The 26,083-nt window shown below is 44.9% G+C and overlaps 1 protein-coding gene across 1 annotated transcript; it reads left to right on the top strand.

The window, feature by feature from the left end:
- The first annotated feature begins 7,981 nt into the window (after positions 1-7,981).
- BFSP1 (beaded filament structural protein 1) lies at positions 7,982-25,496 on the top strand. The gene is made up of 8 exons (XM_062607981.1): positions 7,982-8,670; positions 13,984-14,044; positions 17,465-17,560; positions 18,367-18,459; positions 19,064-19,171; positions 20,589-20,809; positions 22,155-22,240; positions 24,147-25,496. The coding sequence occupies exons 1-8, from the start codon at positions 8,300-8,302 to the stop codon at positions 25,085-25,087; spliced, it is 1,977 nt and encodes a 658-aa protein (XP_062463965.1). The 5' UTR covers positions 7,982-8,299; the 3' UTR covers positions 25,088-25,496.
- The last annotated feature ends 587 nt before the right edge of the window (positions 25,497-26,083 follow it).

Here is a 26,083-nt window from a genome sequence, read left to right as displayed (position 1 = left end):
TCTTAAGTACCTGTGAATGTCAGTGATAAATGGTGCACCCATGGCCAACTTCTCCTAGATGTAGACAATCAGAGCAATGAACAAGAGACTTTGTAAATGGCTTTATAACACAGAAAACCTTGGATTTATGGTGAAAACTGATGTTTTCCACAATATTCATCCATCTGATTAATTTATGTATTTGTAGCCTGCATATCCTCTAACCAGTCTTACATTGCAGCTACTACAGCAACCTGATTGCTGTACCATTGCAACCAGCATTGATGGCAGTGAACAGATGTATTGCTGCTTCTAAAAAAACCCAGTATTTAGGTCTTCTACTCCAGTCACAGACTTTATCTTTTGTTTTCTAAGCTTTTAGTGACGGCATGCTAAGTGCTTCTGGTGCCAGGCAATGGGACAAGAGACTAAGTAAACCACATGAAGTTCCACCTGACCATGAAGAAGAACTTTGCTGTGAGGGTGACTGAAAGCTGGAATAAGCTGCCTGGAGAGGCTGTGAAGTCTCCTGCACTGGAGATATACAAGAGCCGTCTAGACACAAACCTGAGCAACGTGCTTTAGGTGACCCTGCTTCAGCAGGGAGATTGGACTAGAGCTACAGTGATCCCTTCAACCTTAACAACTCTGTGATAATGTTTTCTGCATAACGGAATTTATGACAAGCAGGAGTGAAAAGCAATGCAAACATAAAGGGAGTCAATTTTTTTTTCTACTCTCATTTACTCAAAATTCCTTCATTTGCCCTTCTATATGTCCTCCATGCTATAATGTTTCCCTTTTCTTTTTTGGTGAAAAGAAACTGGGGAAAGAGTAGAAGAAAACACTACCCATGTGCCTAGTGTGGGTTTGTGGTTTCGGGTTTATTTTCTTTTTTTTTTTAATAACTTTTCTCTGATCAGTTTTATTGTAAGTGGTGAATTCTGTTTCCTGACCCCAAGACACAAACCTCCAGGTTGTTTACTTCTCTCTCCCTTAGTTTTCAGTTGGCTGCTGGGCTGCCTTTGGCAGCTCTGAGAGCAGTGATTCTTCCAGAAAGACAGTGTGGGTTTTAAAAATTGCTTTTTGAATTAGAAGCTGTCTGCTTCACTCTGAGGATGCTGCGTTGAAGACATGATCCAGTAGAAATCAGCCCTGCTCGGTACCTTTCATTATGTACTTGCTACCAGAGAGAATTCAAGCGTTCAAATTTTATTAACTTCTGGAAACTTGAGGCAGGATTTTAGCAGTTCTCTGCTAAATATTCACAGAGGTGGGAAAGAAAATCAATGGCATGTGTTTAAAATTCAGTTTTCTTTGCACCAAGCGTGTGTAATGCTTCATTTCATTTTGGGCCTATGTATTCAGCTCCAGCATCTTGAGGAGACATCACTGAGATGTGTTTGACAGCAGCTCCCTAAAGTGAGCAAACGCCTCTACATGGATGCTGTTAGCCAAACATCATCATTTGACAGTTGTTTGGATTTAGACTGTGGGTTTCCAGGCAGGAAAAAGCAAGAACAGCTGTTGGCATCAGAGGTAGGAATGAGGTGCTCTGTGCACCTGATGCTGCTGGGGAGGAAAGGGACCAGTGTCTGGCCTCCATCTCATTCCTTTTCTTGGTCCCTGGGGGCAAGAAGGGCTCCTTAGCTCTGAATGTTTAACCTGGGAGGCAGGTGGGTTTGGTAGCTGCAAGGACCCCAGAGACAGCTTCTCAGATTTGCATGTGCTGGAATATGTGTGGCTTCTGGTCCCACTCCCCTTCCTCTGCGAAGGCAGCTGAAGTCAACCATCTGTCTTCAACAAGACTCTCACACTGAGTCACCCTGGGGAAGGAGTAGGGGCAGGAGAGGAGAGGGATTCAAGCTGATCTCCTCACACTCCCCAGTCTGCTAGAGGCTCCTGACCAGTCTGCCAAGCTGGACCTCACACCACCATCTCTGCTGAGATGCTACCACTGCATCACCATTAGTAGCACTCCCCAGACAGCCAAGTTGGCATATATGTTATATCTGCCATATACCAGCCCATAATTTATCATTTTGAGCCCTTTTCAGGTTCTTCTCATTTCCCTTCCTTAGTTCTGCTACTTCACAGTATCACAGTATCACAGTATGCTAGAGATTGGAAGGGACCTCGAAAGATCATCCAGTCCAATCCCCCTGCCGGAGCAGGAACACATAGATAATGTTACACAGGAATGTGTCCAGGCGGGTTTTGAATGTCTCCAGGGAAGGAGACTCCACAACCTCCCTGGGCAGCCTGTTCCAGTGTTCCGTCACCCTCACCGAGAAGAAGTTTCTTCTCAAGTTTAGGTGGAACCTCTTGTGTTCCAGTTTGCACCCATTACCCCTTGTCCTATCATTGTTTGCCACTGAGTAGAGCCTGGCTCCATCCTCATGACACTCCCCCTTTATATATTTATAGACACTTATAAGGTCACCCCTCAGTCTCCTCTTCTCCAAACTATAGAGACCCAGCTCCCTCAGTCTTTCCTCATAAGGGAGATGCTCCACTCCCTTAATCATCTTTGTTGCCCTTTGCTGGACTCTCTCCAGCAGCTCCCTGTCCTTCTTGAACTGAGGGGCCCAGAACTGGACACATTGGTTCATTCAGGGTATTTTTTTCCAGCAGAGATCGTACATCTCCTCTGGCTCCTGTTTTCTTTGTTCTGTCTGTTACAGGAATTCCGATTATTGCCTACAGGGCTCAAGTACAGTCCAAATTCAGTTCAACTGCCTTTTCACTTCCCCCTTATCCCCCATAGGAAATAAAACAAACACCTTTTCAGAAAACAAAGCTTGCTACTCTGTTTTTCCCGGGTGGAAGGATAGGCCATGTGGTTTACGGAGCAGTCTTTTCTCATATTCAGAACTCTTCAGGGAGAAAACCATCTTTATTTTCTCTTATATACTGTGAAGTATATTATTGGCCCCATCAAAATTATACATCAATTACAATCTTCCCACTCCCCCCGCAAAGGGAATGGGAAAAATTTTAAGCTTGCATTGGAAAGTTTGGGCCAAAATATTTGCTCCTAAGAGACATTCTGAAAAACAAGAATTGCTCAAGTTAATTGTTTGCTCTGAAGTGCCAAGGTACTTTACTTGAAGTTGTCTGAATGAACATCTTAACAAATGGATGTTCTTTCTCCAAAGACAAACAGGTATTTCAGTTTTCGTTGGTTTCAGGATGACAACATGTGGACATATCAGAGTATCTCTAAAATGTTCCATTCTTCCCAATACGTGGTATTATTAATGAGGTATGTGGGTAGGGGCCATCCTGTGCCTCAAGACAGGGGATGTTGAATGCTGAAATGGGATTACCTGCAATTAGCTCCAACTTTTTTTTCACTTTCTTCAGTTCCACTTTTTTCCCCCAGGAATCTGAGGTCTAAACCAATTGGCATTTTCCAGAGATCTCATTTCTTTTTCACATATTGCCTTTTTGCTGCATTATTCAGAAAGGGAAACAAAACCCCAGAATGGGTTTAATTAAAAGGAAAGTAGAAAATTAAAAAAAGAAAAACCTGAGAATTTACCCCATTTTCATGTCTGATCCTTTGACTGAGAGGGCATCTTTCAGAGTGGTGTTTCTGCCAATGGATATCCAAAATGAAGGAGAATGATACCTCTCAGCTTACCTTGGTAAAGCTTGTCTGCCTAATGCTGCAGTTGGAAAGCTTAGTTACTACTACAGACTTGCCAGTGCAAAACAGAACAAAAATTTACTGCCAGTTTTACTTTATTCATGATTGCTACAGAAAACTAAGTGTTGTTTTCTTCAATCAGATTCCTCATATCGTGCCCTGCTGTCTGAAGAGCACTGCCTAACACCAGGTGTGTGCAGCAGATATTCTGATGACCTGATTTCACAGTGGCAACTGAGCTATTACTTCAGGGCGCTTATCTGAGCTGTTCTGGTGTGGGGATGATGTCCTGAGCTATGCAGCAGATCCACACCTTTGCATGCACCAACACATTCATCACTGTCAGGGGATTCATAACAACCCCACCAGGGTTGGGTCCCCTTGAGCAGAAGCCACGAGTTGTTGCAGCACATCTGCTATCACAGTAAGGACAAACCCCAGTTTGTTTCATACTACAGAGCAAATTCTCTGTGACCAAGAGTCACTGGTGTTACTTATATCGGGAATGGTGAGTTGGGTACTTCATCTCAAACCCACAGCCTACTCCTGCTGTAGGACTACAGCCCTCTGGTGGTACTTAATCATGTATTTTGTGAAAAGCAGCATAGCATTACAGTTAAAACTCACCTTTGGGCCCTGACCTTTATGGTATTGCCTGGAGGGGTAGGAATACCACTGGGGGGGGGAAAGTCCAAAAAGCAGGGTGCATTCAGCATCCAGCTGTGATGCATTCTATGGAAATCACTCACGTGAAAATGATTTCTAAAGCAAATACGAAGGCTGGATGCAAAGCTCCTAAAGAAGGGAGAGGGTATGGATCTCACAAGATTGGGAAGGACCTCAGAAATCATTGTCACAGTCCTGGGGGCACTCAGAGGAAAGAAGGGCCCCACGTGTAGTATGCTGACAGTCATCAGTAAACTTTTCTACTTCTAAGGTAGGATGAACAAAGTATTCTTCAGTCCTGGGATGTTTGCTTAGTCTATCTTAAAGTGCTTCAGGGACTGAGGTTTTGCAAACTTTTATTTCCTATGCTTCACTAGAGGAACAGTTAGACAACTTTCCTCATAACTCATTCATATCTTACACTGCAGAATTTAAACTCATTATTTCTTGTCCCATTCATCCTGCTCACTATGGACATAGAAAAGAAAAAAAATAACAAAACCTTTTTTCTGTGTGCTGGATTCTTTTGTATTTGAATATATGATCCTTTGAGTCTTTGTTAAAGCTAATCAGCACAAATTCATTTCATCTTTCTCACTGGTCATATTCACAAGATGTTCTGCTTTGAACACCTTCACAACAGCTCTTTTCAGCCATGAGACATGATGTACATGAATGTGGCTTTTGAGCATCAGTTCTCAAAATGAAGTACATCCTCTATTTCCATCTAATGAGACCTTGCCACAGAATGCTTGTGATGCACTTCGTTAGCACATCATGCTCTGAAGTTTTGTTCTGGACTACAGGAACAGTAAGCTCTGGGCTATAGCATCAAGCTCTGAATAAAGTAACTTCAAAAGACAGCAACGGTGAACAAAGTGCCTCAGCTGTACTGTACCAGTAGAGGCCCACCGTTGTCTGTGATCATTTCATAACAGCTGAACAGCCGTACTAACAAGCTATCAATCATGTTATTAATGGGAAAATACTGAGCTTGAATTATTAATTTGAAAACCCTGAGCAGGCTGTCTGTGGAGATCTGTTTCGACTCTTACCTTGTAATAGTGAAACATGCTATAGCAAACTCAGATTTTCCTAGTGGGAAACAGAATAAATTCTAGCAACAAAAACTGGCTCTGGAAGGGTTGCCCTGCAGACAGACCACTCTGTTTATGGACAGTGTCGCTGAGAGGCTTCTACAGATATTTTCATGTTATTCCCTAAGAAGTTAAAATCACAGAATCACAGAATCCTAAGGGTTGGAAGGGACCTCAAAAGATCATCTAGTCCAACCCCCCTGCAAGAGCAGGGTAGCCTAGAGTACATCACACAGGAACTTGTCCAGGTGGGCCTTGAATATCTCCAACGTAGGAGACTCCACAAGCCCCCTGGGCAACCTGTTCCAGTGATCTGTCACTCTCACAGTAAAGAAATTTTTCCTGATGTTCACATGGAGCCTCCTATGCTCCAGTTTACACCCGTTGCCCCTTGTCCTGTCACTGGACATCACTGAAAAAACCCAGCTCCATCATCCTGACACTCACCCTTTACATATTTGTAAACATCGATGAGGTCACCCCTCAGTCTCCTCTTCTCCAAGCTATAGAGTCCCAGCTCCCTCAGCCTCTCCTCATAAGAGAGATGTTCCATTCCCATAATCATCTTTGTGGCTCTGCGCTGGACTCTTTCAAGCAATTCCCTGTCCTTCTTGAACTGAGGGGCCCAGAACTGGACACAATAATCTAGATGCGGCCTTACCAAGGCAGAGTAGAGGGGGAGGAGAACCTCTCTTGACCTACTAACCACACCCTTTCTAATGCACCCTAGGATGCCATTGGCCTTCTTGGCCACAAGGGCACATTGCTGGCTCATTGTCATCCTCCTATCCACCAAGACCCCCAGGTCCCTTTCCCCTTCGCTACTGTCCAGCAGGTCAGCCCCCAACCTGTACTGGTACATGGGGTTGTTCTTCCCCAGATGCAAGACTCTACACTTGCCCTTGCTGAATTTCATCAAGTTCCTCTTCGCCCAACTCTCCATCCTGTCCGGGTCTCGCTGAATGGCAACACAGCCCTCTGCTGTGTCAGCCACTCCTCCCAGTTCAGTATCATCAGCGAACTCGCTGAGGGTGCACTCAGTTCCCTCATCCAGGTCGTTGATGAAAATATTAAACAGCACTGGTCCCAGCACCGACCCCTGAGGGACTCCACTAGTCACAGACCTCCAGCTAGATTCTGCCCCATTGACCACAACTCTCTGCCTTCTTCCTTCCAACCAGTTCTTGATAAATGCATGGGAGCTAGTGCTGCTTCCAGCCTCAGAGGGATGGGACAGTACTTGCCTAGGCTATTATTGCACTGAAAGGATATCTAAAGCCTAAAACACCCTTGCCATGAAAATACATTGCCCACAATCCAGCAAAATCAATTTTCTGATCTCTTCTGGAAGACTAGCTTTGTAAAAAGCTCAGCTACATTGTTCAGCTGGGCAGGCTTGTCCAGCCAAAGAGCTACAAATGCCAACAGGTTTGAGCAGCATGAAAAGCGGCGGTTTCACATACACCGCTTATAAAGATCTCCAAAATTCATAAAAAATGTATTCTAGTTCTGCAGTTTATGTAGTTCAGAGGCTGCCTGTGCAGCTGCACAATGTGCGTGCAAACCCTGCTTAGGTTTTCTGAAAGATCACTTGATCTTTCCCCACTGCACTTCCAAATAATCTGAAGCAGATCAGGAAAGACGCAGAAAGCTTCCAATTAGCTTCTTTTTTCCTTCTGATTCAGATTCAATAACACAGGCCCAAACTTTAGAGTCTCCTGAGCACCCGGCTTCTGTCTTCACCTCTGCACTTGTCATCAGTAAGGCCACTCTCCATTAAGGTTTCAGTACATGCAATTTAAATATTCATGCAAGAAGTGTCCATTAAAAATAAACCGGTATTTTATTGTACATTAATTCATAACAGAGATCTGAATATGGACTGTCTTGGTACTGGGCCTTTTCAGCGAGGCGAATGGATGTGCTTCTGGAAGAACAGGCCCAACAAACAGCGTTTTGTGAAGGGAAAGACTGGTAAAAAAGTAACAGAGGAAATACATCCATCACTTCCACTGAAATTAAAGCCTCTCAGGGAATGGCAGCACTTGAGACTCCATTACAGTGGGAATGAAGGGAAGGAAGGAAGGAAGGACCTCAGTTCCAAGTAGTACAGTATGTCCACCAAGTCACGAAAAGACATGGCACTTAGCTATCCCCAAGGAAACCACCTTCCCAACATGGCCCTGTTAAGCTTGGGGTTTTTAGTAGCACTGCAGCTTTGATGCGCCTCACACCAGGTAGAAATAAGCTGCAGGAAAGGCTGACATGAAGAAGAGTGAAGTGGGAACCGAGGAGGTAAAACTTGGACTTGGAGCAGGAGTCACATTGACTTTTATACACCATCCCATCATCCTAAATGATCGCAAAACTGTCAAACAACAAAAGCCAAGCGCTGCCATCTGCTCACGCCAAAATCCTGGCTCAGCAGAAGGCCTCTGCTCATAGCCCTGGGGACACCACCATGGGACAAAGCTCTCCCCCCAGCAGAGCCACGAAAGGCTTTGAGCTCAGGCTCCGAAACTGCAAAGCTCTCGTTTTGTTGTCCACGGGTAATGCTTTAATCCGCCGGGTGAAAGCTGGATGTAGTTCTCTTTTATTCTAGCCATACACAATTGCAAGCCTGGAAAAGGAAAGCCCCTCACCCTCCCGTACCCACTGCTCCTCCGAAATGCTGACGCCGGGAGAGGCAGCCCCAAGGCGGGGCCATAGGGATTTATTTAGTTCACTGCTGCAGATGATGCCTTTAGTGCCACAAACCGCCCTGGAGACAAATCCTTATCATCTGGGGGGGTGATTATGTTCAGTTCTTCCTCCTCAAACACCCCAGCTGTAATTCAGATCCGAACTGGAGAGGCAGGCAGGCACGCAAGAGGGGAACCCGGCACCACACAGCCCCCCCGAAGCCATGTACAGGAGCAGCTTCCTTCGCGAGGTGCGCAAGGAGAAGTACGAGCGGTCGGACGCCTACGATGAGCTGCGAGGCTCCCCCGAATTCGACAGTTTGGCCCAAGCCCGGGGCCTGGAGAACCTGCAGGAGCTCAACGAGCGCTTTGCCAGCTACATCAACCGGGCACGTGTGCTGGAGCAGCGCAACACCATCCTGCGCAAGCAGCTGGAGACCTTCCAGCGCATGGATGAGCTGGTGGGCTTGGACGAAGCCTTCGCTGGACAGATCGAGTTCAACCGGCAACGAATGCGGGAGCTGGCATCTGACCGAGCCAAGCTGGAGCGGGAGGAGAAGGATGCCCAGCGCATGCTCGATGAGTACCGCAACAAGTAAGGCTTACAAAGGGAGGAACATAGAGTGGTATGGTTTCCATAGTTAATCTTCGTAGTAAGGACAGGTTTGGTGTCACCAGCTCTACTTGTGCACAGGTGATGCCTCTCCTTGTGTATCAGAGTTGTAGCTGGGGATGGCAGGCAGTAAGTCCATGGTGAAAAGCAAGGTGACTGGAATTTGTGCATTCCATGGTCTCACTTCTACTAGACAGGCAACTGCCCTTTCCCTTCCATGGCAGCAGGTCCTTGCCATGGCACACATTGGTTGCTATTACTCATTAGCTTTAGCAGGACTGTGCTCTGGGCTGCCAAGAGGGAATAACCCAATTAGAAACCAAACAGCTCAAAGCACGTCTTGTGTCTGAGCAGTGCAGAGTTACACAACCTCAAATATGTTCTGAAATGTGAGGGATATCCCTGAGAAACTGTTATTTACAGGCATTGTGAGATACCTGGGTGTCCAGACACTACAGATGTGAGATGAAAGGACCGTAAATAAGCAAATTTTACATACCAAGAAAAAAAATCTAATTACTCTCCCCTTCTTCCTTGAATCCCACTATTTAATCTTCTGCTACTAAAGCAATAGCTGTGAGAACAAATTTCCCCTAACTTCTTAACCTTAGTTGCACCGTAAATCACAGAGCAGGAGCCTTGGGGGCTGAGCCATACGAGTGGCTCCTGACACATCTAGTCCCTTCCCTTCAGCAACAGGCAGTTTTGGTCATGTTGCTTTATTAATTACACAATGAGACGTGATGAGTGTTGCTCATAAAAGGAGTGCTCACAGAAGAGAAGGGTCTTGGCCTCTTGTTACTTATTGGCCAGGGTTCTTTCCCCTTAAACATCTGTCTTGGCTAGTTCAGCGAGGAAGATTTGGCAGCAGCTTGGAGGGAGGAGCTTTTCATCCTCCCTGCCGAAGGGTGAGGGTGAACTCCGTATAGCATGCTCTAGCTTAGAAACACTTCTCCCTGACAGCGATGGGAAGGGGAAAGATGAAACATTTTCAACAAATCTGTGCAGCCACTCCCAGGCAATGCTCACCACACTTACCAGAAACACTTTTGTTAAGGCAGGAGGTGAACCATCTGAGCCCTATCCTGCTGCTGCAGAAATACAAAGGCCCTCAAGATTTCATCCCTTGTCTCCATCGCAGACTTTATGTCTGTCCTTGCCCAAACCACATGATTTTTCAGTCTGACCCTCCACTAATTCCCCCTTCTCTGGACTAGAATGTGTAAGACTGATAATATTTCCCTTTTCTGTCTCCAAGCATTTTTCAACTGGAAAGAGCCCAAAACCAGATGCAAGATAATTGACGTCGAGGCCATCTGTGTCTTCAGGGCATGGCCTGATGATACGCTGATCATCAGTAGCTGTACAGTCCCAACATCCTGCCCTCCCCAGCCCTGCACACCATCTGATACGCAGCGCTGCCACAGCTATTCCTGGAGCCACCCTGACATTTGAATTAAGAAAATGAGCCAGCTAAAAAACCTCTAATCTAAAAAAATAAGATTTCCAACCCAATTCCGTGGGCTGCCAGGCAAACAGCCCATGGAGGCTGTGAGCTGCAACACAGCTATAGCAATGCCAAGCCCTGGTCTCTCATCTGACAGCAGAGAATTGCCCGCCCAGGTGCACTGAGGCTTAATGCTGGAAATGATCAGATGTCCACAATGCCCTAACTCAGTGCCAGCGAGTTACAAGATCCTGAGTAGGCAGGGGTTTTTACAGGCAATGCTGTAATTTAGCTGTTGACTCTGATACTTGTTCATGTGTTTTTATTAGTGAACTCAGTACTCCAAAGTCTACCTGTATATTAGTGTGCCAGCTGTATAGAAACGTTTAGTGCTATGATAGAGCTGGGCAGAACTGTGTTATCTCTGTCTGGGGTGCCTGAGGGAGGAGAAGAATCAGTACAGCAAAACACACAATGCCTCCTTTGATTTCAACAGCTTGCAAGGAAAACTGGCAAGAAAACAATTAGAAAAACTGGCCAGAAACACTTAGCTTGTCCTGGCAACCTGTTCATAGATCCTGCATCCATAATTTGTTGGGTTTTGAGTAAAGGAGTTAAAACAAGACCAGTGCTCTGACAATGTGTACTCTGCCTTCTCACCATCTTTCTAGCTCAAAGCCAACCTGATGGCTATGATTTCAGCTACTTGAACTTACAAGTAAAGCTATCTAAGCAAAATACGGGAGGAATAATGTTCTCTGAAGTCCTGCTCTCCCACCTGGGTCTGTACTCAGTCTGCAGCAGGCAGCGTGGGGTTTCTTGCTTCATTTGAAGCATAAAGCACTGCTTTTGGCACACAGTGCTTTCAGTGGAGCACTGTGTACCAGTTAATTGATAGAAGTGTGTGTCCTTCACTAATGCAAAGAATTTTAGCTCTTACAACCCATTCTTACATTCACACTTTGGTAAATAGATTTGTATCTATAAGTAAATGTTTAAAAGTTGCATTTATGCAAGTAGACCTTTCAAAGCTGCATTTAAACACAGCAGGGCCTGGGACTACCAGATCTGTACAATTGAATGTGCATGAACTGCTGGAAAGTAGATCTTGTGTTACAACTTACTTTTAATCCTCTGTAGTCACAGTTATAGCTTTTCACATTAACATGAATAATTCAGACTCTGTATCAGCAGAGAATTCTTTCTCTTGATGCTGAAAAAAAAAAAGCATTACTAGGAATTGTTTGTACGCATCTCACAAAAATACTAATCATGCTAATCTTATTTGGCATCATTATTATAGCAACGTTGCATCTGGCTGTGGGAAAGGACTGTATTTCTCTCTCTGATATTAGGGAAGAATGCTGAAACCCAGATTTTAGCACCCTTGACTGAACAGGATTAATTAACTTCAAAAATTAAAAGTCTTGCTAATCGATTATTTCATTTAAAATTCATTCTAATTCATTCTAATCTTGTGGGGTTTGCATGGCAGATGATTCCCTGGAAGTCACTAGACACTGAAATTGGCACTGTGTTCTCCAAGCTGCGCCGTGTAGTGATGCTCTGATGATGTGATACCCTTTGGGGCCACAGTGGAGACCCAACACCTGTGAAAGGAAACAAAACCAAGTAGGAAAACACAATAGTTATGGTATGGGGAGCAGTAGGGACTCCATTGGTAAAGCTATTTCTGTCCCTGTCTGCAGGGGTTGTTTGTGCTGCTGCTTCTCCTCTGGTGATGGGGAGGTCTTTATTCTGCTGCAGCTGCAGTTAAGGAGGTCCTGCCTGCCCTCCTCCCCCTCTCCAGACTGTCAAATCTTGCCTTATAGCTCTCAGCTGCTCAATAGCAGCTTCTTGGTAATGCAGGTACCAACAAACCTGTTCACAAATCAGCAGAGCGCAGCCCTTACCCTAGCTTCTAGGGTATAAACAAAAACCATTACTGGTCTGTCCCTCGTCCTTGCAGGACCAGCTTTTTGCAGTTTGTGCTCTCTTTGGCACCCAAATTACTGCTGCCTCTGTTGAGAAAAGGTTCGCAAAGTGCCTCAGGGAAAGTGAAAAGGAAAAATGTAGTAGAAAAGTTTAACCTCTGCTAATGGTAAGCCAAGAGCCTTCCTATATTGCCAAAAGAGTTCAGAAGGGTTCAACAGAGCGACAGCATTTGTCTTCATATTAAAGACACGAGGCTGACACCAGACTGATTACCTGGCCATGGAGGATTGCTAGGAACTATTGTGACTGTTTTCTCTTTGGAGGGGGGCAGCTCTTGCATTGCAGCAAAAGCAGGGCCTGAAAAACAAGGGCCAGGTGGAGAAACAAACTTAGTCATGGGCTTCCCTCCTGCATGTCCAATGCTCTCATCAGGCCGGCACCCCAGGATGTGGGGGAGGGCTTAAGGGGTTTAACAGCTAACTCTGAATCTATTAGGTTAGCATCTCTCTGTTGGGGCACTAAGAGAGGCGAAGGGAACCTTCAAAGCTTTGACCTGCCTTCTTTGAGCCTGGCAGCCCTCTCCACTCTGTTTCCTTCCCCCTTTTTCCCTAAGCAGTCCAAAGAGGTCTACTGCAGCTGTAAAGCTACTTGAGTAGGTGGAGAAGAGCTTTTACATATGTTCAGTTCTGAATTCTGGTGAGGATTGTGCTGCGTTGGTCCATTGCTTGTACTGCAAATGAAGGACATTCACCACCAGACTTCACTTGCCACCCACCATGAGGGTTTCTTGTAGAAATCAAGAAAATGCTAGCTTTTTATATCTCTGTATCTCTATTATTTTGGGGAAAGCAAAGGGACAAACTGCAACAGACACTATGTACTTTGGCACTGGCAGCAGATGTAGTTTGATGAGCCACTTGTTCACTACTTATGGCAAAGTCTCATTACCTCATACTGTAAGATCTGGCTGTTTGTGTTTTTTTTTTAATGGGGTCTCATTAAACTGTATCTCCTGTTAAACATTTTATATACAGTTTCTTTAGGTAAAGGAATAAAAATTTATAATCAACAATTAGGAAGTTTTGTACTCTGCAGCTAAGAGGTTTTTCTTGAAGATAAGTCAAGATACAAGTACAGAGCCCTAATTCTCAAAGAATGTGCTTTTTCCTCAAAGATAAACACAATTTACATCCATTGCTACTTAGTACACGAACATGCACATTTTGCACTTGTTGATTTTTTATAAATGTATATGAACAGTTATAAATGTTATAAGTGTTATAACAATTGAAACGGTTATAAATGTATATGAACAGTCTTACTAAGACTCACATATGATTTTGACCAGGTTAAAATCTGATTGCTATATCAAAGAGGACACAAAGCTTGATCCATCAAAGCATCCTAATACATCATTAATCATACACAATCAATATGTGAAATTGCAATCTTTGTGTTTAATGTGTCTGTCATGAAAATGCTTACTGAACAACAACAGGTAGAATAGAAAACCAAGTGCTCTGTAATTAAATGCTAATTTGCCAATGTAGCAAATACTCACGTGGTAACCACTGATGAATGGCTGTCACTGCAGTCCAACGCTAATCAAATACAATTTTATTGTAAATAATCTATGCTTGGGCTTTCTGTGAAAAAGTGATAGCAATAGGTGGCATTCTGTTGTCATTTGCTACATAAATTGAGGGCAAGACATTAGTAAATCCTGGGATTACTCTCAGCATCTGGACCAAAAAAAAAAAAGCAATGCTAATGCATAAGTAAATCTTTTGGCCCCTTTCAAGATTCATATTCTGCTTTAGTGTGAAGCATATATTGTGCTTGATAGCGCAGATGAAAATGCAGTTTGCAGAAGGATGAACCATTGAACCTCATCTCCTTTGTTCTGTTTGCAGGTATAGAAATGAACGTGAATACCAGCAGAAGCTAAAGGAAACCCTTGAACGCCTTAATAAGGTAAGACAGGAAAAATGGAAAAGGAAAGGTCTTTATAATTTCTCTAAGCAAGCTGTTTTGAATAAGCAGTGGGAAGACAAAATGTCAGACCACAATATTTCTTGTCATTATGCACTGATGAAAAGTTCTTCTTCCCCTTCATTCACCTCCCTGAGCTTTGTGCAAATGGCTGAGCCTCGGTGTGTACATACACAGTGTGTATCGCCCTGCTCTGTACAGTCCTGCTGATTTTGGCTGTGTAGCACCATGCCATCTGCAGCCCGCAGCCTCAGATGTGCTCAGGGCTTCAGTAACTTGTCTGTAAGACCGAGAACTAGGAGGACCTATTGAGCAACACTCGTTTTGGAGCATCAGCAATGGCTCCTGCGTACATTTTGGGACCTGGAGTTGACACACATGTTGCTTCTTCCACATCCAATATGCAAGTTCACTCTTGCCGAAGCTCTCGCTCATGCTTAGGTGCCTTTAATAACTCTTTTTCACTCTGCTAGGACTCTTGTTTGTTTGGTCTTTTCTAACTTGGAAGGCAGTTTCTGAGTGAGTTGGAGTTTACACTCAGAGTAGGAGTTTAGGAAAAAACAGAGGTAGGAGAAGCCCATTTATTAGTCTTACCATGCAGGCAATACATGTATTGAAGGGTCTGAAATGTGACCAGAGAAAACGTTTGTTGCTAAATACCTTCTCCATGACCCTTATATTTTAATATAGCTACTGTATTAAAGTATGCTTAGTACTAATATTGTAGCATGAGACAATGCTGATGATGTCTAAATCTTGAAGTGTGGTGTGTCTCAAAGCTCCTCAGTCCCTTGCAGGGTATGGTCAGCCCTTCCTAGGACACATCCTCTACTTTGCATTAGGTTTCCAAACAAAAGAAAAGCCACATCCCCCCCCCCCCCCCCCCCCCCCCCCACCTTGGATTTGTACCTCTTGCAGTGAAACACGAGGAATGTTTCTATCAAGCCACAGTTTCCTGAACTAATGCCATGGAAAGAGAACTGATGATGATTATCATGATGATGATGATAAACCCAGAGAAAAGATACAGTTTACTAACACATTTAGGAAGTTTCCAAACAAGGTCTGTGGGAAAGCCTGATTCATCTTCTCTTGCTGCTAGTTTTTGTCTGAGTGAAGAAAATTGCGTTTTATCCTTTCCCAGATCTACTTTTCACAGCTTATCCTTCATCTTCAGTGTTTGGAAACAATCACAGTGAAAAACAGAGATATTTTGTATTTCCCTGCTACATATGGCAGGAACTGTTTTGCTTGAGCACTGTCATGTCAATGATATGCATGTTTTATGTGAAAGAAAACGTGCATTTTAGCATTGCTATCTCCAGTAAGCTCTAGATATCCTGCATCATTGCTATTTTCCAGTGTGCTAGCAGGGTTCTTGGACATCCTGCAAGGTCTTAAAAACTAATTGTGGAGGCACTTTGTAAGCGGTAGCTGGACCTTGGTGGGTCCATCTTCACAGTTCCTCTCAGCCAATCTGCATCTAAAAGAAAGTGAATTGGTTTGGCAACCCCAGGCAAAGCTGACATGATCTTAAGCTTTAGGGGATGTTACTATCCCAGGTTGTGTCTGGGCTGTCCCCATTGCAGCAGCTCCTTGCACTGCGGCACCAAATGCTGGAGAGAACACAGCTGATTTTCTGTCCAGGTGCCCAAGACATAGCCTGAAAAGTGCATGCACAGATATAAATTCATGCCTTTTCCAGCAGCTGGGGAACCTATTGAAAAATCAGCAAACACTGTTTCTGGAAAGTTCTAAGTGATCTTTCTTCCATGGTAAATGAAAATGCTGACTCAGCACATGGATCGTCGTTCTGGAATCAGCACCTAAAGCAGAACGGATTTTTCTGAAGTTGATTGAATAGCAAATACTGCAAGGTTCAGAAGAAAATGTGTAGGCACTGCACTGTTCTGGTGTACAGCATCATCGGTGAAGCTGGTCTATTGGAAAGCAGGGAATAAAAGCATAAGGATTTTTCCCCTTTGAAGGAACATTTGGGAAGCTGAACACTGCTTTTGCTTATTACATGCAGAAATATTTGATTATCAGTATTATCTAGAGGCCGGGGGGGGGGGGGGGGGGGGTTTGGCTCTTTCCCAGACCTCCCAACATGGCCATTGTCCTGCTGATCTTCCTGTCAATAGGAGGACAGAGGAGTGCAGAAAAGCAGTGGCATTTCTGCTGACTGGCTCTGAATGTGCTGGTTTGGATGTTTCTGCATTAGCCACTGTCTCACAAAGCAGAGAGACTGATGGAGAGGTCTCTGGCAGGGAGGCTCAGCAGCATAATGAGGCAGCTAACATCTACACATTTTTGGGATAGCACATGCTGCGCACGTGGAAAAGGAAAAATCCCCATCTAAGAGTCATGTGCTGCACCCATAGAATTCAGTGGTTTATTTACAACCTGCAATCCATTCACTGAGGCATTTTTACAGCTGGTAATGGCACATCAGTGTATGCTATCAGAAGTGGTATATTAGTGTTATTTAATGGTAAACCTAATCAAGAAGGCATGCTGTAAGTAGAAAAATAAAGCTCTTTCCCCCACACTTATATATTTGTAAAATATATTGTCATGTTCCACAGAAATTATTTGATATTCAACGGTTTGTATTAAATGAAATAACACTGGGAAAAAATGAATTGACCTTTGAACAGAAATGGAGATTTCACTGGATTTAAATACCAGCGCCACTCATACCTACGTACTTCGAGTTCATAATTGCTAGTCATACACCTTGTCCTCTGAATTAACTGAACATGCTGAACTTTCATCCTCACAAATCCCAATGTATCAGAAACTTCTGCAGCAAAGTGGGGTTTTTCTTAGTCTGGCTCATCTGTCATTTTATTTGCAGAAATGACTCCAACATTTCTGGTGTTTGAGAATACACCAAAAGGAGTGAAAATACTTTGGACTGTCCTGTTTGTTGTTTTTTATTAAGGGCTTCTTTAGTGGGGATATTAAAAAGGCATCAGGGTACTTCAGGTCCTGTCACAAACACTAGAGAAGTTAATGCCTTAGCCTGTGGATCTGTTCTAAGATTCATGCACCATTGCAAGCTTTTAGCATCAAAGACTGGTATTTCATAGCATCTATTACTTGGCTCCCAGCATTCACAAGGCATATGGTTAACGTATTTTGAGTGTACCAGTGCCAAACTGTATCATACTTCATATTTGTGCAGAAAAGCAGTGCGTACAATGGGAAAACACGCTAAATAAGATGCCTCTTGTTTGTGGGTTTCATAATATTTTTGTTTCACCCAACAGGTTGCAATTCTCCATGCAGGCTGCGTGGTCTCCACGCACATGCAACTCACTTCATGGTCAAGTGGCTGCTGTGATTCTGGCACTTCAACAGTATGTACTAACCCTGCCACATGTCTCTGCATTGCAGGAAGCTGATGAAGCACTGCTGTGCAACCTGGAGCTGCAGATCGAGTCCCAGTTCCTGCAGGATGACATTAATGCCACAAAGGACAGATACAAGAAGGTAAATGGCTGAATTTGCTGTTTTCCTTAGCTCTTTCCTTCTAGAGACGTGTCAAGTCTTGCCCTTCACCATCTGTTCCAATGGCAAATTAAAGCAAATCCTATTTACATTTTGGTGGGTAAAGACAGCCCTATATATTTCCAAGCCCAATGGCTGGGTGGCTGCAAGCATTCAGCTGACTCCCTTGGTTCCAGTGCCTACAGCTGTAGTAATGTCTTGAATGTGTTGACCTGTTATCATGATTCAACTCAACATGCTGGTCAAGCTGTCTTGTATTTCATGCTAAGAAGCTACTGCTTTCATCAGATGGGGATATCCAATTTTCTGCACCAGAGCATTCCAGTTAATCATCAGACGTAAGCCTGTGGCTCTACTATTATGCTGCATCCAACTCTAACACATGCAGCCCCCTTCTCCTTCCTGGTAGAGCTGTGAGGCTTGGAGCAGGCCACTGTCCCATCTTTGCTCTTTTTGAAAGAACAGATTCACTTTTTTGGATCATATGCAAAGGTATCTGTGGTTCTCATTTTGAAAAGCTCCTGTGCACTGAATCCTTAAGTAAGACTATGAACTGTACTGTCACATAGCCAGTGCCCGTTACGTACCTTCAGCATGAGGAAACTGTTAGCACGCATGCACTCCAAATCAGGTCTAAAACCACATTCCAAGACTAAGTCTGAACATGAACTGGTCTTTTATATGCTGAAAGATGTAAATACCTAGGAATAAGCCCCAGAAGTGGAGCAACTTGAAGGCAGCACCTTGCTATAGCATTTTCTGATTAAATGCTTTTTACTTTACCACAGAACCTTATGGAAATCCAGACCTACGTCAATGTGTTGCAGCAGATCATCCAGACAACCCCTCGTGTGTCCCCTATAACCACTGGCATATGTGAGGCAAGTATTGCTCTCAGAAAATACATACTGCTCTAAGTAAGAAAGAGAAACAAACTAATTGTAGCTTTGGAACACTGGACTGATCAGGAGAATAGAGATTGTGTTAGTCAAGCACACTATAACATATGTCTCAGCCTCAGAAATGTCTGGTTTAAAGGTAGTTGAAGCAGTTGTGCTTCCTGTCTGAGGATGGCAGGGTATATGAGTATTTACAGAGAAAGTAAATCTTATCCTAAAGGGGCGGTAAGATGTGTGAAAACTTGTAAATCAAATAAATGGCTACAGACTAAATGAAAACTTGGTGATTCCTACCAAGACGTGGCTGTGCCAAGGATGTTTATTAGCTGGAAGAAGATATGAACTTCTGCATCTACAGGGTTTAATTTCAACATAAGCTGTACTTCTACAGTCCTGACAAGTGACATCTTTTATTCCTGAAGCCATGTCACAGGGTCTACTTGAGGTTCAATACCCATCTTTTTCTTTGCCTTCTGCAGTTTTCTGTTTGCATTTACAGCTTCTTTCCAGTAGCGGACTTTAGTTTGGCTCTTTTTAACAGAGTGAAACATACTTTCTGTACACAACGCTGTTTTCTTCCAACCAGGAAAAACTGATAGCAGAGAGGAGGATCCCTGTTCTGCAGAGCCAGCTGGAGGAATACAAGAGCATCCTCTGCCAGCTACAGGCACAGAAATACAAGCTGCAGACTGAGGTACTGTCATCACTAGCCATAAACACAACCGAGATGCTCATGAACACTGCTCTTTTTATGGTCACATGGTAAAACCTGAATGGCCTTTAATGGGGTTGACTTGGAGGTGTGTTTCTTTTAGTTTTCCATCTTTGTCTTCAGCTGTTTCATTCCCATTCTCTCAGTGTTTTGAACTGTCAGGTTTAGATGGCCAGGGAGAGCTGCAGGTATCACAGCCATAATGAAGCAGTGGTGGAAGAAGGTTTCCACATTGCAACTGGTTTCCTGGAGGACAGAGTCAGCAGGAGGCTGGGAATGGAAAGGTCACACAGGGCTGGTCTGGCTTACTTTCTTACTGAGCTCAGGCTGGAAACTGGCTCCATGAAAAATGATGGTGGACCTTCAGGGCTCTGCTGAGAGGTTATTGAGGCCACTTCAGGAGAACCAGACATTAAAGAGGTCTGTGGTACCCGTTCACTGGTACACTGCAGTATAACCAAACTAATGCCAAGGGACTTAGATCCTAAATTTAGGCTTTTTAAAAGGTTTTTGCAAATCTCGGCTGTAACATCTAGAAATAAATCAATTATTAAAGAATCCATTAGCCAGTTACTGCTCCATTAGCTTTTTGTGAGCTCATCTCTTTAAAAGCTGTTTGAAGGAAAAAAAAAAAAAGGCAAACAACGAAGTGCTAAAAGAACCATGATAAAGAGCTGAAAATAGCAGAGGAAAGTAAGAGCACAACGACACCGCCGAATACCCCACCTGCAACTGCTGGCCCTGGTTTTGTCAAGGCACCTATCGCCACCTCCTGGTGGACGTGCTATCCAATACCTGGAGCTGAAGCCTTAGGGCACAGCAGTTATTTTTATTGCTAGAGTAAAAAAGCCAAGGAATTTAATTCAAAATGAAGGGTTCTTATTTAAAAAAGACCCTTCCTTAACCTCCCGTGCTTGGTCTGCAGACCACAGAGATGGAAGAACAGGTTTTGCCTGCCCACAGCTTCCCAGTTAAGCACTTCTGCTGTCTGTAAGACACTGCCTGCTCTGCCAAGGCAATCCACAGTGAGACAACAGCCAGTCTTGGGGGGGGGGGGGGGGGGGGGGGGGAAGGAGACATCACACCCTTGTTCCCCTGGTGTACACTGATCCTGTCATGCTTATTGTGGAAAAGAAGCCTTGGGATAAACAAGGGTGCAAGGGGGGAAGTTTTTGGTTTTGAATAACTAACCCAACGCAGTGCAGCTTCACACATCATAACAAAACATGTCTGGCCTTTAGTTACCCTTGAAATACTGGGATGCTGAATCATAGAATCACAGAATGGTTTGGGCTGGAAAGGACCTTAAGATCATCTCGTTCCAACCCCCCTGCCATGGGCAGGGACACCTCGCAGTGTTTCAGAGCTGCTTCTTTCACCCACTGATTTTGTTTACCAGACAACCATGCTGGAGCAAGCGATTAAAAACACGCAGGAGAGTTACGACGATGAAATTCAGCTTTACAACGAGCAGATCGAAAACCTCAGGAAGGGGATAGAGGAGGCGGAGAGGACCTTGGAGAAGTACACAACCGACTGCCGCCAGCTGGTGATCTACCAGCAGTCACTGGAGAACGAGCTGGAGCGGTACAAACGCATCATCGAGAACGAGGACAGCCGGTAAGGCTGGTTTCTGGACTCTCCAAAGGGGACAGTGATGGCTTTTATCTCCTTTGGGAAACGCATGTTTGAGGGCGTCTGATCTACCCGAAGCCACGGCCATTTCGCACCTTTTACTGGTGCATGTTCAGGGTCGGTAATTTAAATAGATGTAAAATCTGGTCAAGCCTCTGCCAAGGAAGGGGTCAGAGCCATTTTGAGCTGCTTCTTTCTACACAGTCTCCTTTCCATACACTGGCCAGGCATCAGTGCACAGACATCAGGAGCATACAAAAGCAATCTAAACGCCTTCTCCACTGCTTGGGTGTTAGTGAAGCTTGCTGGGGTGTTACAGGCAGGTTGTATTTGCGAGGCTCAGGCAGAGCAAATGTCCTGAAAAGCGAAGCACTCTTCACAGCAAACCCGTTCTTCAGGCAGGGGCTGAAAAACGGTGTAATGTAAGTCAGGGATTTGGGTTGTTTAAACCTAAGGAGGAGCACTGGCTCCCTCTAATGTCAACCATCAACCTCACATGAGAAGAGGAGTAAAAGGAGCTGGGCTTTCACAGCTGCATGCACAGGCAGCAGAGCCAGAGCCAAACTGCTGTGCTGGGTTGTCCAGAAGATGCAGGGGAAGGACCCTCACTAATAGCCAGCCTCACATGTGGGGAGCAGATATTTCACCAGTTTTCACCGTCTCATTTTGGACACTGCATTCAGGTTAGGAATCTGATCAGGATAGCTGCCAAAACCCAAAACGTGCATCTCTTGCACATTTACACTGGGCCAGAATGTTCTCTCACATTCTGGCAGAGCAGACTGGAAAGGCCACAGACACAGTAACTGGTTTGCATATAGGCCAGCCTCTCAATTTTCATTTTTAACCCCTGATTCCTCATATATTTTTCCAAGGAAGACTGCTCGGTTTTCGTCTTGCCCTTCTGAAGTCAGGCACATGCAGTTACCTTTGTAATGGCTGCCAAATTTCATCTTACCAGCCAGCAGGTATAGCTCTTGCTGACCTCTGGTAACTGTGGATTGACTGTTTGCCCATCCAAAATCCTTCCCATCCTTTCAAAGTGCTGTGCTAAATTACAAACCTGTTGCTATGCATTTTAATTACTGGTGTACTTTACCTACTGGAGCATCCCACGTCTCCTGCTGGTGGAAATCAGCCTGACTCCTGCGAAGGTGCTGTGGCTGTGTTGAATTTCCCCAGACAAGAAGCATGCTCCCGTCATTCTCTTTGACTCCTCACCACGGAGAAATACATTTCTTTAACCTCCATGCTTCATTTTGCATGATCTCACTTGCTCTTGATGGAAATGAGGGGGAGAGATCTGACCGATGCGCGTCTTCTCCGGCAGGTTAAACTCTGCTATAGCAGGAACGCCAGTCACACTCTTCACGCAGATCTATAGACCTGTCCAGCCTCAAGCTTCGAGGGGAAGAGGTAAACCTGTGACATGTCTTCCTGTGTCTGTCAAGAGCAGTATCTTTGTATTTTAAGATGTTTTTCCATTTGTCTTCCATACCAACACCAGCTGTGACAGCCTGACTCCAGCTTGCTAAGTAAATGCAATGATTTCAGCTTACCAAGTAAATGCAGTGATTTCAGCTTACCTCAGCTGGCTTTGGGACAAGCTGTCAAAGGCCAAAACCACAAACAAAAGAGTTTCTCTGCTAATCTCTGCAATCTACTGCTTAGGCCAATCAATAGAGCACAGTCAAAAGGCACCTGAAACTATGGCAAGAACTGGGGGTTTTGTGCTGACTTGTTGAGAGTCATTGGTTCACACTTCAGTGACGTTACAAGAGTATCAGGGGGTGTTGAGTGCTGCAGGCAGGCAGAGGACACCCCTTTGGGCCTGTTTACATCCCATTACCTGATTTCCTCTGAATGGTGTTTCCTCCATGTTGTAGGATTGCTTGTTAGACCTGGGATGCTTATAAACACGGTGACAAGGAAATGGCCACGATTAAACTAGTGAGGCTGCTCTTAACAAAGAAGGGAGTTGATTTACAGACAGGTGCTGTGGGTGCTGACATACAGGATGACTTACTGTAGATTAAATCCAAGGCTCACTGAGGTTCTACTAATAACAAACTGTCCTGAGAAGGGAGATAAACTGCCAAATGAGGGATTTTTTTGGAGTGCAGCTGTAATTTTTCTAGCTGCTCCGTGAACCGTAGAAGTTGTTTATGGAATGAGTCCATAATGCCTGGGGATAAATCCTCAGCAGCTGAAAGAACTGCAAAGTGCTGTTTTATACCAGCTGAGGGTTTGGCCTGTCTCTGGCTATACCTCTGCTTCCTACCTGCGAGGTGAGCAGGGCATTTCACCTGTGTTACTGTACCTGCCACATGGGACAGAGCACCTGCCTTGGGGAAAGCATATAAATACCTCTGTTCCCATGTTCCTGTAATTCCCAGTACCAACCTCTGCCTCCTCTGCTCTAGCAGTTCATAACATGCACATCAGTAGCCTGCCTGTGTTCCTGCTGAGCTGCCATGGGCTCTGTGGCTACTGATAGTGCAGGAGATCTGAACACAGCCCATGGGCAGGGGTTCCCCCTGCGTGTGCCTAGAGCTCAACATCAGTGTCTGAGCGATGCCCAAGTGCTGCTCCTCAGCACTGCTGATGGGGTGGCTGCTCAGCTCTGTGCCCTCCTGATGCACCCCCCCTGCATCTGCCCATCCCCAAAACTGCTGTGAGGGGAGGTGCCTGGCTCACTCTTAGCCCCCCTGGGACACAGAGGTGAGGTGCCCCCCTGCAGAGCCTTCAGAAGCACTGGAATAGCTGGTGACGACACTCACCTTCCCCATCAGGGCTGGACCACTCACGCAGGAAACTTGTGTTCAGCAGGAAGCCTTTAAATTGGGGTTTTGGTTGTTCCTTTCCTGTCCCTAAACCGTAACAGGAGTTGTAAAAGCCAGACAAACTGTTTCCACTTAGTCCTACTGCCAGGTTTTGGGTACTTGGCTTCAGTCTCAGCTTTAGGAGACGAGGTTCTTGTCCAGTGGACAGGGCCAAACCTTGCCACCATGCCTGGGAGGAAGGTACTGAGCCTGGCTGCAGCAGAGGGCTCCTGATGAGCATTGATGCAGGCCTGATAGGGGAACCACACACACTTCCCTGTCCTCACACTCTGTATGGCAGTGGTTAACCACAATGCTAAACAGCTACTTGGTCAAGGGGCCCACGTAAAAGAAGAGGCTGTTTAATGCTCTGATGGGAGCTGTGCTCACACTTGCTGCTTCATCCAGTTCCCCACCTGCAGCAGTGAGGGGCAGCACCAGCATTTGCAGCGACCATGTTCAGCACTGTTTGTTGTTTGTTCTGTTTGTTTTTTCCCTAGATATCACCCAGGCCGTGCAAGACATCGCCAGTGTCAAGCCCAGACAAAAAGCTCTGACAAAGAAAATTGCCAGGAAAAAGGGGCTGATGTCTAAAGACATAACTGACGGTCTTTCACCTGAAAGAATGTATGAAAGAACTCCGGAAGGTTTTGACCAAGATCAGCTGGAGTTCAGGCACGAAGGCTCGGTCACATGTGAACCTGGGCAGGAAGAATTAGAACTTGATGAACAAGAAATGGGCCCAGAGGATGTACCCGATGGAGCCCAGATAAGTAAAGCCTTCAATAAATTGTGTAGCCTTGTGAAAGAGAAAATAAGAGTCCACAAGAAAGCAGAGCCTAAACCTGATGCCTATCCCAAAGGGCGTTATGTGCTGGTAACAGGGGAGGAACGCTATGAAGAACCTTGCATCTTGGCCCCCACCGTCCCATCAGGGGCAGGGATCATAGTTTCCAACAGCAACGGGAAGGTGATGAACGGTGGTGAAGTGGAGCCCATTCCAGAGCTACCGGAACCTGCTGAAGAAGCAGAAAAAGAGAAAGCGGTTATCTGTGAAAGGAGGGAAGAGTTTGAAGTCCAAGATAAACAGAAAGAGGAAGAAGAAATACTTGAATGGGGCAGAAAAACTAGAGGAAGAATTGAGCAGATCGCAAAGTATCCAGACATTTCTGAGCCTGAGGCAGTTCCTACCCCTGGTCCAATAAGCCCAACTGAGCCAGGAGTCCTTCGAGAGGCAGAATGTGACCGAGAAGATAAGCAGGGCCTTTTGTTCAGGGAATCAGGCTTGCCTGGCTCCATGAGCTATGAGAAGGTGGAGGTGGTGGAGTCCATCGAGAAGTTCTCAGACGACAGAATTCAGACGTATGAAGAAACAGCGATGATTGTGGAAACAATGATAGAGAAGACAAGCAAGAAGAAACCAGGTGACAAAGGCTCTTAAGTGACAGACCCCCCTCCCCTTGATAGTCAACTTGTCTGGCATAGTTATCAAATGACTGTTTTTTTTCCTGACCGAATGATACAGTAGTGAGGTTTTTGCTGTTTGGTATGGAACAGGTTGATACCTTGATGGCAATGCCGTCTGACGTAGGCTCACCTTTGGTGCAACGACCATTAGAGTGCTCCAGGGCAACAAGTAATAGGCACATCCTATGCGACTGATTCTCACGATTAGGACACGTTAAAAGTAATTAATATTATTATTATTACATTGCTGCCTGGCTGTCCACAGGATCCGGGACAAATCTGCATATTCCTCTGCTGCTCCTATAGCTGCCTTATGATTCCCCATCTCTGACAGCTGCAAATGTTAACTTGTGACATCTGGTTCATTTAATAAAAGTTTTGCCTTCTACCGAAGATACCCACTGTGGGTTTGTGTTGCCTCTACCACTGACTAACCATCCCCACTATGAACAGCAACTGACTGGGTGTGCAGGAGTTCTTCCAGGGGAAGGGCTGGATACCTGTTATAAAACATACTCCAAATCTCTCCCATTGACACTTAAATAGATATGAGCTTGGCAGGCCTTTCTTTTTGGATCTAAACACAAACTCTCTGTATTTGAAATAATCTTACTGCATATCTTCTCAGAATAAAACTTGAAATTCCACTAAAGTGAGGGCTAACCCTGATAAAGAAACTAAAGCCATTGCTTGGCCTTCACCATCACAACTAAGGTATTTATGAACACCAGCAGGCTTTTGAGCAGACTGCAGCCAACTCAACCACCCGTGTGTTTTGGTATTTTTTTGTTAAGTATTTTCTCGAGCTGTAGCATTTCACAGTTTAATAAATACTGCCACAGCATCCTATTGCAGCCCAATGGAACTCCTTGGGCTTGCTGGAACAAGCAATGCCTTCCCACAGCCCTGGGGAAGCGAAAAGCGATACTTCTGCACTGGCCTCTTGCAGCTTCCAGACACCTTCACCTCA

Source organism: Pezoporus occidentalis, unplaced genomic scaffold, assembly GCF_034315485.1.
Source record: "Pezoporus occidentalis ecotype Australia unplaced genomic scaffold, CSIRO_AGI_Poc_V1 ctg10, whole genome shotgun sequence".
Taxonomy (NCBI): Eukaryota; Metazoa; Chordata; class Aves; order Psittaciformes; family Psittacidae; genus Pezoporus; species Pezoporus occidentalis.
The sequence above is the reverse complement of the archived record's forward strand: the minus strand, read 5'-3'. Positions and strand labels throughout refer to the sequence as shown.

Excerpts from the sequence above, each read along its gene's own strand:
- BFSP1 (XM_062607981.1), top strand. The coding sequence starts at position 8,300 with ATGTACAGGAGCAGCTTCCTTCGCGAGGTGCGCAAGGAGAAGTACGAG. Across the intron at positions 8,671-13,983 it reads CTCGATGAGTACCGCAACAA|GTATAGAAATGAACGTGAAT; the intron begins GTAAGGCTTACA and ends TTCTGTTTGCAG. Across the intron at positions 18,460-19,063 it reads TAACCACTGGCATATGTGAG|GAAAAACTGATAGCAGAGAG; the intron begins GCAAGTATTGCT and ends TCTTCCAACCAG.